Source organism: Phyllopteryx taeniolatus, chromosome 19 (assembly GCF_024500385.1).
Source record: "Phyllopteryx taeniolatus isolate TA_2022b chromosome 19, UOR_Ptae_1.2, whole genome shotgun sequence".
Lineage (NCBI taxonomy): Eukaryota > Metazoa > Chordata > Actinopteri > Syngnathiformes > Syngnathidae > Phyllopteryx > Phyllopteryx taeniolatus.
Genome location: NC_084520.1, coordinates 7,271,607 through 7,287,526, shown reverse-complemented (window position 1 = coordinate 7,287,526; position 15,920 = coordinate 7,271,607). Strand labels below are relative to the sequence as shown.

General features: G+C 41.0%; 1 protein-coding gene across 1 annotated transcript in view; it reads left to right on the top strand.

The window, feature by feature from the left end:
* The first annotated feature begins 221 nt into the window (after nucleotides 1-221).
* Nucleotides 222-15,920, top strand: part of shisa8b (shisa family member 8b) — a 28,609-nt gene continuing 12,910 nt past the window's right edge. The window contains exons 1-3 of the mRNA XM_061756767.1: nucleotides 222-576; nucleotides 992-1,658; nucleotides 14,596-14,720. Coding sequence (XP_061612751.1) covers nucleotides 1,018-1,658; nucleotides 14,596-14,720 — 766 coding nt within the window. The 5' untranslated portion in view covers nucleotides 222-576; nucleotides 992-1,017. The remainder of the gene's footprint in view (nucleotides 577-991; nucleotides 1,659-14,595; nucleotides 14,721-15,920) is intronic.

Sequence of the window (15,920 nt, the reverse complement as noted above, 5' to 3'; positions counted from 1 at the left end):
ATATTTTTCCTTCAGACTCAATGTGAAAGTGTTTGTTTTTTGTAGAACTAGATATTAATATACAGCATCCCCAAATAAGTTAATTTCAGTTTTTTTTTCTACCCTCCCCATCTCCAAATACACAACTCTCTCTCTCTCTCTCTCTCTCTCTCTCTCTGTCTCTTTCTAACTCTCTCCTCCCTCTCTGGCACTGATGAGAGGTAAACAGAGGAGGAGTGCTGCTTGGGTTCCTGAACTGTTGCAGCACTCAGTGGAGCATCCCCCCTACCCCCTCAAACACACACACATTCGCTCACTCACGCACACTCGCGCATTGCACTCGTCACCTCTTAACTGTGCAGGACAGTTGAAAGGAGAAGAAGAAGGTGAAGAGTTGATTATTATTATTTGAATCAAAAAAAGAAGAGGAGCGTGCAGTTCTTCTGGCCAACGATGGAGAACACATGAAAAGAAAACAAAGGAAGAACTAAGAGGGGGAAAGATGCTGTTGAGTAAAGTTAGCACACGTTTCTAGAGGGAATTTTGAACCTTTGGACTTTTGGGGGAGGACCGAAGAAGACAACACCGAGGGAAAAGGTGAGAGCAGGGATTCAGTTTCTGCTTTTTTTTTTTAAATGATGACAACGCCCCTGATTTTGCTTCTAAACATAAGATCCTTTTGTTTAAATAGACTATTTGTACTAAGAGCCACTTGAGTCCAAATTAGTCGTTGTTGCTACTTTTCAATGCGCTCTTGCTGATGTGGTTGTGGTCTTTACATGTATCAATTTGTTTAGCGTCTCATCCACATTCAACATGTGTCTTAGGTCAGTTGAAAAAAAACAAGAGGAGAATTTGTTTGATGCCCCCCCAAATTGCATTTGATACCCCGAAGTGCAATTTTTGTGTTTAGAATTTTTTTGAAAGGTATCCATTTTTTCGAATGTGTAGACTTGGACTAAAATGGAACTTCTTGCCACTGACATTTTCCTTGTCTTTAATTGTCTTCTAGCTGAAAGCTGCACATTGGACAGCAGCATGGCACCAGTCCTTCTGCCCCCCCGCCATCTTTTCTTCCTCTTTTACCTCTCTTCCCTAATTACCCAGCCCGGCGTCACTCAAGATCCGTCTGTCACCACGGTGACGGTTACTGAAGACAGCCCCTTCGTCGTCCCTTCCACACTAGTCAACAAGACAACTCCCACCTATCTGGAGACCACCCAAAACCCCCTTCAAGACACGGGCCTGTCCACTCCCTCCAGTGGAGGCGATGCGGACGACGAGGACGGGCCCCCTGTTGGGGGGACGCGTTGCCAGGGTTACTACGACGTGATGGGCCAGTGGGACCCGCCCTTCAACTGCAACGCCGGTGTCTTTTTGTACTGCTGCGGTACCTGCTTCTATCGGTTCTGCTGCCAGTTCCGCCAGCAGCGGCTGGACCAGCGCATCTGCTCCAACTACGACACGCCCATCTGGGCCAACACCGGCAAGCCCGTGGCCGCCATCACAGAGGGCCAGGAGGACCAGGAGCGTGACCGCACACACCTCATTGTCTACATCATCTGCGGCGTGGTGGCCATCATGGTGCTGGTGGGCATTTTCACCAAACTGGGCCTGGAGAAAAGTCGCGGAGGAGGCGCGGCGGCCATCGCCGCCGCACACGCTGACCTCAACTCCAGGTAGGAGGCATGACAAAAAATGTGTATGTGCGTGTGAGTAGAGAGAATGCAAAGACAAAGAAGTTGATGTCATTCAACTGTACAAAACAGTGGACAGCGTAACAATGCTCAATTGCCTGCTGGAGAGGTCAGTCCCACTTGATCTCCACACTTCGGACCGGGAAGCTGTCTACTTATTTATACAGCTGATAGCGTTGCACTCTGTCAGAATGCAACAGTGAGTCGACTGTATGTGCCCGCACATGCATGTGTTTTAGGCATGGTTGGAAAGTTGGAAATTCTCTTTTCTTCCTAAAACAAATCCGAAAAAATAATTTGGAATAAATATCTAAAGTTCCAAAGTGTCCCAGTGGGGGAAAATGACATAAATTTACAACTTTACAAGCAAGTTGGAAGCAGGCACATTTGAAGGCCTACCAAAAATGTGTGCATGTTTGTTCTCCCTGCGCAAATGTGAAACTAATACGTAGTATATTCAAATGATAATACGGTCAACAGATCCCGGAGAAATAGTTTTGATCATGGTTTGTCATGGGAACACTGGGACCTGCGATTTGACGAGCAACCAATCCAGGGTGTAGCGCCTCTCACCCAAAGTCAGCTGCGATAGGCTCCTGCTCACCCGCAACCACCCGAGTGAGGACAAGCGGTACAAAAGATGGCTGGCTGGCTGGGTGGATGGATGCATGGATGGATGGGGAAGCTCTAAATCAAATCAAATTAGGACAACATCAGTATCCAAAATAGCCACTAAAAATCCCAGCTGACTTTAGGTTGCTACATTGTGCTTTATGAGTCACAAAATGTTTAATGAGTCAGTGATTTGGCGAGTGACTGTGCAGTAAGCAGCAAAGCTGCACATTTTTCCATTTGTAACCCCGTTTCTAATTTCTTTGTTTTTATTTCTCCGTGTGTCTTATTGCCCTACTTTGGCTTTCTTTTCCACGTAGCGTTGTATTTCACCCCTTGTGTAACATTTGCTTTGCTTGTAAGCATGATTTATATATGAAATAAAACTAACATTTTGAAGAACACTAATTGAGCTAGCTATCTTTGCCGCAATAGATGTTTAAATTTCCCTTGAGGGCGACTGTGTTGAGATAATAACTCATTACGTAACATTTTTAAAATATATTTTCGAATGCGTGGCACGGTGGCCGACTGGTTAGAGCGTCAGCCTCACAGTTCTGAGGACCCGGGTTCAATCCCGGACGCGCCTGTGTGGAGTTTGCATGTTCTCCCCGTGCCTGCGTGGGTTTTCTCCGGGCACTCCGGTTTCCTCCCACATCCCAAAAACATGCATTCATTGGAGACTCTAAATTGCTCATAGTGCGAATGGTTGTTTGTTTCTATGTGCCCTGCGATTGGCTGGCAACCAGTTCAGGGTGTACCCCGCCTCCTGCCCGATGACAGCTGGGATAGGCTCCAGCACGCCCGCGACCCTAGTGAGGAGAAGCGGCTCAGAAAATGGACGGATGGATGGATTTTCGAATGCCCTTATGTGTCTCCGATATGACGCAATTAGATGCTGTTCCGAAAGAAACAAAGGCGGTGGGATTAAGTTGGTAGTCTTTATCAGCGGAAGAAAATATGGAGTTTGCACCGTCCACTGTTCTGGCAGGACAAGATTTTAGCGCACCTGAAGGACTTTTTTGTCCATTGATAAACTTGTGAGGTAAGAAATCACTGAAGGTTCTTCCACCCCAAACTCATCTAACAATGCCTTCCCTAACACTGGAAGCAGAATGTAGAAACATGTCTCAATAAAACAAGTAAGGTTTAGGAGTATCTAATGCCTGAGTGATTATTTATTAATGCATGCATTAAAATACATTAAAGCCAGAGCAGTCAAGTCCATGGGTTCCATGTTCCTGAGGAAATGATGCGTACAACCCCTTCGCTTTCATCACAGGCTAAGCTAACCTCCATTCTCTCTCGTTCTTTTCAAACATTTCCATACGGGGCCATCTTCACTCACTTGGTCATAAATCATGCTGTGTGTATTCTTCAAAAGTCCTCCAAGCATCTTCCACATCTCGCCCTCAACTATTCTGTGTCCTTTGCTTGCCTCCCTTTCCCCTTTCTTCTGAACAAAGTCCTCAAGGCGCCACAGAGCTGATCAAGGCCCAGCTACCTGGTGTCAACCTCTACCATCTTTTTCATTTAACCTTTCAAGCACCCTGTCTCCTAGCATCACCTTCTTCCATCATCACCTCCTTAATTATCATTACAAAGACAATTTTGGTAGAGAAACTAGAGATGCTTCTCATTAATATTTCCCATACCCTGCTCAAATCAGTGGCCTCTCATTTCAACAGATTACCCCCTCTCATTGAGATTAAACCAGTTTCTCCAAGATTACAGCTTTACTGTCTCTGGACTCATTTAGTTAATAAGCATGCTGACGGTAATCCCAGCTTCGTGCATCTCACATGTCATATATACTGTAAGCACTTTAAGTGGTTAAAAATCATAAATACAGTATGTACATCAGTATGTACAGTATGCACATGTACGCGTAAAATGATTAGCACTCTTGAATCCCCGCAGTTTTCCTCAATCAGCGTTGGAACCTAAAATCCAAAGTGATCCTACACTAAGATTAAACATGCGCACACATCCACATACCTTCTAGTATGCTACTTCTCAAAACTGGCTTCAGTGTGCTCTTATTCTGCCCTTTTCAGTAAACTTTGTCATTGTTTGTCACCAATTACCTTCCTGCTATGTGTATAGATAGAGAGACAGACAGACACAGACAAACACACACACACACACACACATACGCTGTGATTTATAGTTCAATTAACAACAAGAATGATAGTGATGGCATTTAGGTTGCATGAGCACAGTTCACGTCACCAGAATAGCCACTAGGCGAGATACACCGCTTTTTAAAGTCCAACGTGTGAGTATTCAGCAGAGGTCACATGGTTGCGAGTATGCGGGTGTGTACGCGTGTGTCCACATGCAAATGTGTGCTTTTATGCCTGCCTGGCGAGTCCCAGTGAGATGATCGAGCTTCAGTATTTTTCTTCACGTGTTTAATTTGGGGGGCACGGGGGGGGGGGGGGGAGGTGACAGCCATGGAGCTGCAGTATATGTTTGACTGGCTTGCACGTGTGCATGTGCAGTGATCTTATTAGCCACTATGTTATGCAATGAAGGACAGAGTCACTTAAAGGGTTTGACTGCTGACCCGATTTAAGTCGGACACATACAAAATACTCAATGCAGTACATATGGATGCGTGTGACAAATGCATGTGATCATGTTTACTCTTGTTAGATTCAAGCTTTTTTTTCATTTGTTTGGAAGTTTAAGGGACAAGTGTATGCTACAGTATTTACTTTAATGGCAGAGTCACTCACAATGCAATATTAGAACAACACTATTGATAATGTCACAATACACCGATTAAGCAATGACAGATACAGTGGAAGAAAGCCATCAACAAAACATAACGACATCTATGTAACTGAAGACGGAAACATTTAGCATACAAAAAAGTATAGAATTGAAATACTCTCATATCGCTTATAATATTACCATTTTGATGAAAAGCTGATGTCCAGTTTACATTTATTTCAGAAGCAAGCAAAGAAACATGTTTTGTTTAGATAGTCTTGCTGTTCAATAAATTGCATAGATCTACTATCCTTAATATACTATATGTATACATATATATATTTCTTGCAATTAGTGTTTTTAACTAACGATTCCAATACACTGTATATAGTTATATATATAGATGTGCACAATCCCAAAATCTAGAAATATACTGTGTAGTAAGAATGTCAGTATTAAGACACACATACAAATAAAAAATTTTTAAACAGTTTCCACGATTAATACATCACTTGAAAAATATGTTTGACAACACTTGATGACATGTCATTAAGTGATGTGACTTTTAAGCCACATAAATAAACTATCCCAATTTACGAGGCTCTACAAAAAAATTTCAAATCAAAAACAAAATCTGGAATTTCTGTATGGAACGAAAATAAAAGTCCCTCAGATCCTACAAAATTAACCACTGAGTTTTGTTAGAGGAGAACTTGTTCAAAATACGACAATATAATGTGAGCGAGAGCAAATCCAGACCTGATTCATGTGCCGTGCAATCGAACGCTGCCGCCATTGAGTGCATCAACAGAGAGGAAGCGAGCACACGTATTGACACAATCGCTGTCTGGGTTCATCACAGTGAGCAGCCATGTGGTTGCTCTCAAAGTGGATGTTTGTCGTGATGTCAAAAAAGATGTTTTGCGGTCACAGTGAAGATAAAAAGTTGACACACTTCTGGTCAAAATGACAGGTTTTTGTGATGTAAATGCTGCGCACTTATATAGCGTTTTATCTACGCCATCATGGTGCCCGAAGCGCTTTACACAGGCTCACATTCAACACACCAATGGCGGCTGCTGCCATGCAAAGGTGGCAAAGGTTTTGAAATGATTTCTCTTAGTCTCATTATTTTATATAAATGAAAACCTGGCATTTGAACTGGAGAGTTTATATCTAATGTGTGTTTAAAAAAAATTATCCCAGGATGCTATAGTAAAATAGTTAACTATATTATTGATTTACCTGGCAAAATAATCAATTAGTCATACCGTGGGCACAATTTTATCTTATTATTATTATTATTTAACTTATATTGCAGCCATTTGCTAAAATCATTTAAGTTCATTTTTTTCCTCATTAATGTGCACACAGCACCCCATATTGACAGAAAAAAACCGGAATTGTTGAATTTTTTGCAGATCTATTAAAAAAGAAAAACTGAAATTTCACACAACCATAAGTATTCGGACCCTTTGCTCAGTATTTAGCAGAAGCATCTTTTGAGCTAATGAGTCTTTTTGGGAATGATGCAACAAGTTTTTCACACCTGTATTTGGGGATCCTCTGCCATTCCTCCTTGCAGATCCTCTGCAGTTCGGTCAGGTTGGATGGTGAACGTTGGTGGGCAGCCATTTTCAGGTCTTTCCAGAGATGTTCAATGGGGTTTAAGTCAGGGCTCTGCCTGGGCCATTCAAGAACAGTCACAGAGTTGCTCTGAAGCCACTCCTTCGGTATTTTAGCTGTGTGCTTAGGATCATTTTCTTGTTGGAAGGTGAACTTTCAACCCAGTCTGAGGTCCTGAGCACTCTGGACAAGGTTTTCGTCCAGGATATCCCTGTACTTGGCCGCGTTAATCTTTTCTTCGATTGCAAACAGTCTCCCTGTCCCTGTAGCTGAAAAACATAATGCTGCCACCACCATGCTTCACTGTTGGGACTGTATTGGACAGGTGATGAGCAGTGCCTGCTTTTCTCCACACATGCCACTTAGAATTAAGGACAAAAAGTTCTATCTCGGTCTCATCAGACCAGAGAAACTTATTTCTCACCATCTTGGAGTCCTTCAGGTGTTTTTTTTTTAGCAAATTGCCCAGTTTGCCCAGACGGCCAGCTCTAGGAAGGGTTCTGGTCGTCCCAAACATCTTCCATTTAAGGATTATTGATGCAACTGTGCTCTTAGGAACCTTAAGTGCATCAGAATTTTTTTTTTGTAATCTTGGCCAGATCTGTGCCTTGCCACAATTCTGTCTCTGAGCTCTTCAGGCAGTTCCTTTGACCTCATGATTCTCATTTGCTGTGACATGCATGTGAGCTGTAAGGTCTTATATAGACAAGGGTGTGGCTTTCCTAATCAAGTCCAATCAGTATAATCAAACACAGCTGGACTCCAATGAAGGTGGAGAACCATCTCAAGGATGATCAGAAGATATGGACACCACCTGAGTTCAATATATGAGTGTCACAGCAAAGGGTCTTTGTGATATTTCAGTTTTCTTTTTTAATAAATCTGCAAAAATTTCAACAATTCTGTTTTTTTTCTATCAATATGGGGTGCTGTGTGTGCATTGTAAGGGGGAAAATGTACTTAAATGTTGTTAGCAAATGGCTTCAATATAGCAAAGAGTGAAAAATGTAAATGGGTCCGAATATGTTCCGAACTCACTGTATATACTGTGGATGTCTTAAATTTGGGTGCTGGGGAAGAACCAGATTTTTTATTCAAGTATTGAAGCGAAAATGTTTGAGAAACCCGCTAAGAACAAATGACAGCTGCAGTAAAATTCATCTTTATTGTTATTATTTTTGAACAAATGCTCCCCACTAACCAAGAGTGGTTCCACTCGGACCGTATCACTGCCGTCTGTGATAACTGCTCCCTGGTGAGCTTTGTCTCCTCTGCTGCTGCCATTTTTTCCAACGACTTCCACTCGAGAAGAAAGACGCACGCCAGGCAACTTACTGAGCTTTAAATGGCTGCCGTGTGAAGAAAAGTATTTAAAAAAAACAAGAAAAGAGAATGAAAGTTTTCAGCGAGTTTCTTACCTCCAGGGGTGGAGCTGTCACTGTCTATCACCTCTCACCTGCCACCACATTGCTGGTTGAAGTTCGTCTTCACATGCATTTATGCTTGCCGGCAAATGTGTTAATGTCGCACGTGAGCGCTTTCCCCATAACTGCAATTCTATCCTCTTTCCAATCTGATCACATCTACGTTGACAACTTCCCATCAAATGTGTCAATTTTCTCCCGCAGGCAGCATTATGTTCCTCTCTCCTACTTCTCTTCAGTCTCGCCGAGCTCCACTGGGCACCCCAGAAACACTTCAATGTGGGTCGGCACTTTTTCTTTTTAGCTCTCTGCTTTTGTACGTTTCAAGGCGACGCAAGAATGCTTCACATCTAAACGATTGTCGGCTTTTTATTTTTTTAATCTTAAGGACCAGCATGTTAACATTTTCTTTTTCAAGTTCATAAAAGGGAAGAAAAAAAAAAGGGTCGAGTTCATATGAGTCACACGCAGCAAGACTCTGAGGGCATTCATTTCATCTGTGTCCATTACTTTCACTATAGATACAAAAAAAAAACATAGATAAATATGAGTTTTATTGGTATGAAGAATAATAACTAAAAAAGCATTCCTCTGCCAAGGTACCAAAAATGTTACCAATAAATGTATGTAAACTAATTAATTTAAAAATATATATAACAGTGAGTTAGTTTATCAAAGCTGAAATGTATTGAATTTACACAACAGGGTGATGATATCCATCCATCCGTTTCTACAGTGACTCAAAGTCGCATGAGTTGGAGCCTATCCCAGCTGACTTTGGGCAAGAGGGGGGCACAAATACACAAACAGAGACAAAATAAACTATTTCATTTCATTTTTTAACTTACATCTTTGTGTGTCATCCGGCAGACAAACACATACACGCACAACATCAATAAGATGTGAAAACAATTGTTAGCTGAGATTGAACACACATTTCATCACTGTGTGTTCCACTCACTTTTTCATGAGTAATTTTATTATTTTCTCAATTTGACAACTTTTCAGTGAGTTATGCAGCAGCATCAACGGCTAAATAATAACCCAGAAAAAAAAACTTGACTTTAAAAGTAAACTAAATGCAAACAAATCCGAGTGAAGGATGGACGCAAATGCTTTTATTCAAGATTATGCGCTGATGGTTGTATGTGCAAACACCTTCATTGAATTTTCTCCGTTTTTGAGATACGGTTGACTCCGCAAGAGAGAAACATGTTACGTACTCCAAGTCGGGTGGTTGTGTGTGCTACTTGGGAAATGTCAAATCACCACACGTGTGTGTCACCATTATTCCGTTAGTTACGCAGTATTGCTCCATTTTGCATCTACATGCTCAACAGCAGTATGTGCATGACAAACTTGTTGTTTCGAGCTTACTTCGGACCAAAAAGCGTAAATATTTGACCGGTTTTAGTTCAAAATCTGTCTCCCTGATTGCCTGAGAGAAATAGAAGTGAGGAAAGTAACTGTGTAAAATCTTAATCACGGGACTTATGACGGGACTAATCCACATTTCTATGGATTTTGTGTGATCCAATGTGAGGCACTTTTGTCATGTGAGGTGACAGGTGTGTAATGACTCCCATTTGAACTGAGTTGAAATTTGATTGGTTCTGAACACAGCCACATCCCAGTTATAAGAGGGTGTGCATATTTGTGCAACCGCATTGTTTCAGTTCAGTTTATTTTTAGTTCCCCTCTCAAAAAATGTTAGTTTTTACAGGCTATAGGTTACAATCATGGTAGACAAAGTTTTTAAATGATTTATCTTGGACTCATATTTTTTTGCATCGCAAAAACCTGCCATTTGAACAGGGGTGTGTAGACTTTTTATATCCGCTGTATTGATGTATCACAAAGTTGATTAATTCATGGCTAAAATGATTGTTATTTTAGTCTTTATTTTATCAGTGAGTGAGATAAATCTCTTTAACCTTTGATGAAGAGACACAGGAGACTACAGAAGAGAACTAAAACCACGGCGGAACGGAGAAACGTGCCAAGGTCACTTTGTGTTTTCACTCGAGCATTATCTCAAAGTGTCGTGTTTCCAGCTAAGCCACATGCTGTCAAGTAACATTTGGCCAAGATGTGCGGCCGAAGTAGATTATTGCACTGACGGGGGGCAACGGCGGACCATCACTGATCTGTCAGTGTGACTTTAAAGTCAGAGAGATGAAATAATAACGTATACTGGCCAAACTACAAGGGCATGTGCATGATGGAAGTGCTGAACAAATTTATTAGACCACCACCCAATGCAAGGTTTGTGCCACATCTGCCCTAAATTCACAACATTGGTAATTACCAAAGTTATTTTGTCTGTTTCTGTAATGGTAAATACACCAGGAGCCCTTCAACGGAAATGATATCTTTATTGCCAACATTAACAAATACAAAAAATAAAAGACTTTTAATGGTTCTGCTTGATTATCCTCGATCATCATTCCTGTTCAAAATTGTCAAATGGTTGAGCGCTCGCTAAAATTGAAAGAGTTCGCATGAAAGCAAATCACGATGCTCGATGTTAAGTCTTGCTAGAACATGATTATCTAATCATGTTTGTTAAGCTTCGTATATGCGCGCCATAGCGATCAATAAGGTCTCGCTAATATCAGCTTTTACTAATCAGCGTGTCTGTGTTCTGATGTGGCCGACATTATTGTTATTGATTGTCACAGGGCATTCATGAAGTCTCAACTCCCCGTGGCTGCAATGTGATCCGAGGGTGTGGAAGCGGTTGATCACACACAGCTGTCAGTCGTGTTGTTACATAACATTTGAAGGTTACGCATGGAATATGATATGTGAGCGCTTAAAATTTGGTGTGGTTTCCTAAAGCTGGGTTTCATCCTATTGCTGCAAAATATATTGACAACTGGATGTATTGTATTTGGTGATCATTTGTGCAATAGTAACATGGACAAGCAGTTTACTGCTCACATTATTTGGAGGTTTATGTACATTCAAAAAAGTATTCTGGAGCTACAGTTTGGAAATGTTTTGAAATTATAGCACAAGCAAAGATAAATCGAAAAAAACAATCTTTTGAAGCACATCAGCAGTTGCTCTCTTGTGTCATTGCTCTCTATGTTGCTAAAGGCCTACTTTTATATTTTGGTTGATGGGCTGATAGATGACATAATTTTCTGGTGTTATGAAAATGTATATGAAGACATGCTGTAGTTAGATATTCAAATGGATGATTTGAATATTGTGCCGTGTCGCTTTCTACACTCTGACACACAAGTGAAAATGCTAGATGTAGAGTATGGCTTAATAGGAGGCTAGTGACAAGGTGATCAATATCGTCACTGGTTTGGATTTAATTTGCAAATACCGCAAGATATTTGTGTCGCTGCCCAGCGTGTCATAAAATTCTAACCAGCCCATAGCACTGCCATTTTCCCTCTTTCAAAGGCATCCCCAGAAAGTAGCATGACGCTGAGCCACTGCTCCATAAACACTGCATCGCTCGGGGACAGGTGCACTTTTTGTTGAAGATTAAAAGTCCAAATCAGCAAGTTGTTTGAGCGGCGAGCCAAGAGAGGCGCGTGTGGTGGCCCGAGGCGCTGCATGGCAATGAGTCAGAGAGACTGGAGGAGACGAAGACTAACGCCATGCTTTAAAGAGGAGGAGGAAGAAGAGAAATAGATTTGGGACCAATTTTAGCTTGATGGGGGGAGCAGAAGGAGAAAAGATTGTGCAGGATAAGTGCTTCTGTCGTGCCAAGGCAAATATTTTAAATGGGGCTACTTTGCGTCAAAATTGAATAAAGTCTTTCACTGGCACAAAAGGATTGACAGTAAGATGATTAAGATGGGAATTGATTTGAATGAATGAATATAATTTGCTGGTGTGAAAGAGAGCTGCTCACACTCATCATTCAAGTGGGGCATCCTATCCGTGTGTATCTATTACTATGAATCTCTCCACCGTGAGTGATTTACTGCATGTTATTATGAGAATGCTTTATAAAGGTTCTGCCAATTAAAGTCCATTTGCGCTGTATTTCTGTATGAAACAAAAGATATGCATGGTAGTCATTTTATATTTGGCTGATCAGGCAACTTTATCATATCTGATACAGAGACACCTCCATGCCATAAGCAAAGTGCCTGCAGCGGTTCCATTTTGGCATCTGTGACACCATTTTTCAATGACATCATTCCTACAACAGACAATCTGTAGAAGATCACGGTCGCGTTAGTGCTAACAAGCTGCCGCTTGCTGTCACTGGCAGGCCGGTTGTAATCTAGGTTTGTGTGTGTGTGTGTGTGTGCGTGCACACGCTACTACATGCGCTTCATTAGAAGAACAGAGGCACTACTGTTTGAATTATTGATCAAGAGAGTGAATAGCATCAGTGCTAAAATCTGAAAAAAAGAGTGCTAATGTGTTTATTACCGTGTGTGTGTGTACGCGTTTGTGTGTGTGTGTGTATGCACGCAGAAAACTCTTAATCCAAAAGGACCATATTGCAGGAAAACTTGCCCATATGTTGTACAGCAAAACAAGCCGCCAGTCAAGTACGACTGGATTTCAGCCTTGAGCAAGGTAAAACACGGACGTTGGAAATGTGCCTCTTGAAATAGATTTTTGGTTTTTTACAGTGCCAAAAGTATTTTCCCTCTTCTCAAGTCCTTGGTTGTTTTTTTGCAAATTGAAAACTGCAAACAGTTTTCAATTTGTTTAAGATCATCAAACAAATGTAACTATCAGACAAAGATAACCCAAGTGAACATAAAATGCTGTTTTTAAATGAGGAATTTACTTATCAAGGGGGGAAAAAAATATTGAAAGCTACTTGGCCCTGTGTGGAAATGATAATAACTAGTTGGACCATCCTCAGTATCAACAACTGAAATCAAGCATTTTTTATATCTGGCAATTAGTCTTTCACATCTCTGGAGATGTTTTGGCCCACTCTCCCTTGCAGAATTGTTTTAATTGAGCAACACTAGAGGATTTTCCAGGATGAAGGGCCTTTTTAAAGTCATGTCGCAGCATTTTTATCAGATTGATGACTGGACTTTGAATAGGCCACTCCAAAACCTTCTTTTTTTTTTAAGCCATTCAGAAGGTGACTTGCTGGTGTGTTTTGAATCGTTGTCCTGCTGCAGAGCACAAGTGCGCTTTACCTTGAGGTCACAAACTGATGGCTGAACATTCTCCTTCAGGATTTTCTGGTAAAGAGCAGAATTCATGGTTTCTTCAATCACACCAAGTTGTGCGGGTCCTCAGGAATCGAAGCAACCCCAGACCATCACACTACCACCATGATGTTTGACTCTGTGCCTGATGTTCTTTTTCTGAAATGCTGGGTTACATTTACACCAGATGTAATGAGAAACACATTTTCTAAAAGTTCAACTTTGGGCTTGTTAGTCCATAGAATATTCTCCCAAAAATCTTCGTAATCATTCAGATGTTTCGGGCAAAAGTAAGACTAGCATTTATGTTATTTCTGCTCAGCAGTGGTTTTTGCCTTAAAACTCTGCCATGGATGCCATTTTTGCCCAATCTCTTCCTGATTGTTGAGTCATGAACGCTGACCTTAACTGAGGCAAGGGAGGCCTACATATCTTTAGATGTTGTCCTGGCTTCTTTTGTGATCTCCTGGATGAGTCGCCGCTGTGCTCTTGGGGTAATTTTTGTAGGCCGGCCACTCCAGGGAAGTTTCATCTGTTCCATGTTTTATCCATTTGTGGATAATGGCTGTCACAGTGGTTTGCTGGAGTCCTAAAGCTTTGGAAATGGCTTTGTAACCCTTTCCAGACTGATAGATGTCAATTTATTTCACGTCTGCTCTTGAATTTCTTTGGATCGTGGCATTTTGTTGCAGCTCTTTGAAATTCATTTTGTCAAATTCTATTTAAGTGATTTCATGATTGAACAGGTTAGGCTTGGATTTGGTCAGTGAAAATTAACTCAGCTTTCTAGAAAGTGGGATTAGCCACAGTCGGTGCTTGATTTAATGGAGGGGAATTACTTTTTCACACAGGGCCAGGTAAGTTGGAATAGCTTTTTTTCCCTTAATAAATACATCCATCCATTGTGTGAATCGCTTATCCACACTCATTTAAAAACTGCATTTTATGTTTACTTGGGTTATCTTTTTTCTGATATTTACATTTGTTTGATGATCTTCAACAAAGTGGGGAAACTATGCAAAAAAAAAATAAAAATAAGAATTTGCGAATGGGGCAGATACTTTTACACAGCACTTTAAATGTAGCCGCTCTGCAATATTACCACCGATTAAAACAGTAAGGACGACAGACCAGGAGTGACGAACTTACGGGATCTTGACAAAAGCATAAGCATTCTAAACTAGTTGGAGACAGTCTAATGAAGTTTTGTTGACAGGAGAAGAGAGAAATGCAATAGTCAAGATGTGAGGAGGGGATGACTGATCATTTCTGGTTCAGAATGAGAGATGAGAACGAGGACCTAAGTTTAGTCATTATTGTCAGTAGTCATGAATGCGGACTATGGTTTCTATTGATTCAAAACAAGACTGTTTGATTGCCATCCAGGACACTGACTGACCTGCTGAAGCAACAGGGAGGAGAACTGAGCCCGGTGGAGACCGCCGTGACCAGTTCGCCTAGCGGAGGCAGAGCCAACGGCGTCTCGTCCAGGATGCAGCGCAGCAGGAGCGGTGAGCTAAACGGGAGGGCGTGGACACACACGGGTTGACTGACACGTACAGCAATTTAGTTGATAGCAATAACAATGTCCAAGATGGCGACTTGTGTGGTAATGTCACCGAAATGTCTCCAGAATATTCCTTGCACCATGTTAGGTACTATAATAGTCACATAAGGTGTACCTAATAAAGTGACACTTGCATTTCATGGACCAACAAATATATTCAATATATAAATATATTGCTGCATATATTGCTGCATATATTGAAACATACAAACACACACTCAAAAAGTGGGGGAGTCAAAGTCTGTCACTCTTGTTAGTCCCAGAGGCTTTTTACGCTTTACCTTCCAGCCACACGTCATCAGTCTTTCCATTTTCTATTTAAATCAAGGTTACAGGACTTTGTAGCTTGTGAGTGTTGGATCAATTGTAAACTGTTCGTTTTTGTAAGTGGAATAACAAGTCTTGACCTGGATAATGTGAGCTTTTCCAATGGTTGCTGATGTTTTTTTTATTTATTTATTTTTTATTGTTTTATTTTTTTTGGGAGGCGAGTGATGATACCAAGAATGATTAATTATTGTATCCCCGCACACAGCATGTATGAAAAATGTTCTGTGAGTTAACACTGCAGCGTAACTTCCAAAGTGAAACAAACAGTAATCTAGTCCATAACACCGGTTGACAGCAAACCTGCTGTAATTTTGAAACAATATTTTTTATGCCATTATTTAAATATAATGTATAGTGACTTTATTTGTCCCAGGTTCAAATTGTTGCCATCAACAGTTGTGCAATTCCTAATTGTCCTGAATGTATTAAGATAAATGAACCACTCTATAATAGAAACTAAATAAAGTCAAACTATTCAGCATTTGAAGATGACTGACAGATACGTAATGGGGAGGAAATAGTTTACGTAGTTTATCGGTATTAGTACACTTTATTGATTTTATTGATTGGCATCATGTCACACATTAACTTAAAACAGACACACTACAGACACAATTCATAAGTGATTACTGATCATTTTGGATTTTAAGGGGTGATGTAGTCAGAAGGGAGAGGACAGAGTATCTGTAATACATGCATAGAACACATGCTTGCTGCACGTGCAGCATTGCAGGATGACAACACACCCTTTCTAATTACTATGTTAATGTAAGCAGACTAGACCCCTTTAGGCCCCATGTGCACCAGCAACATG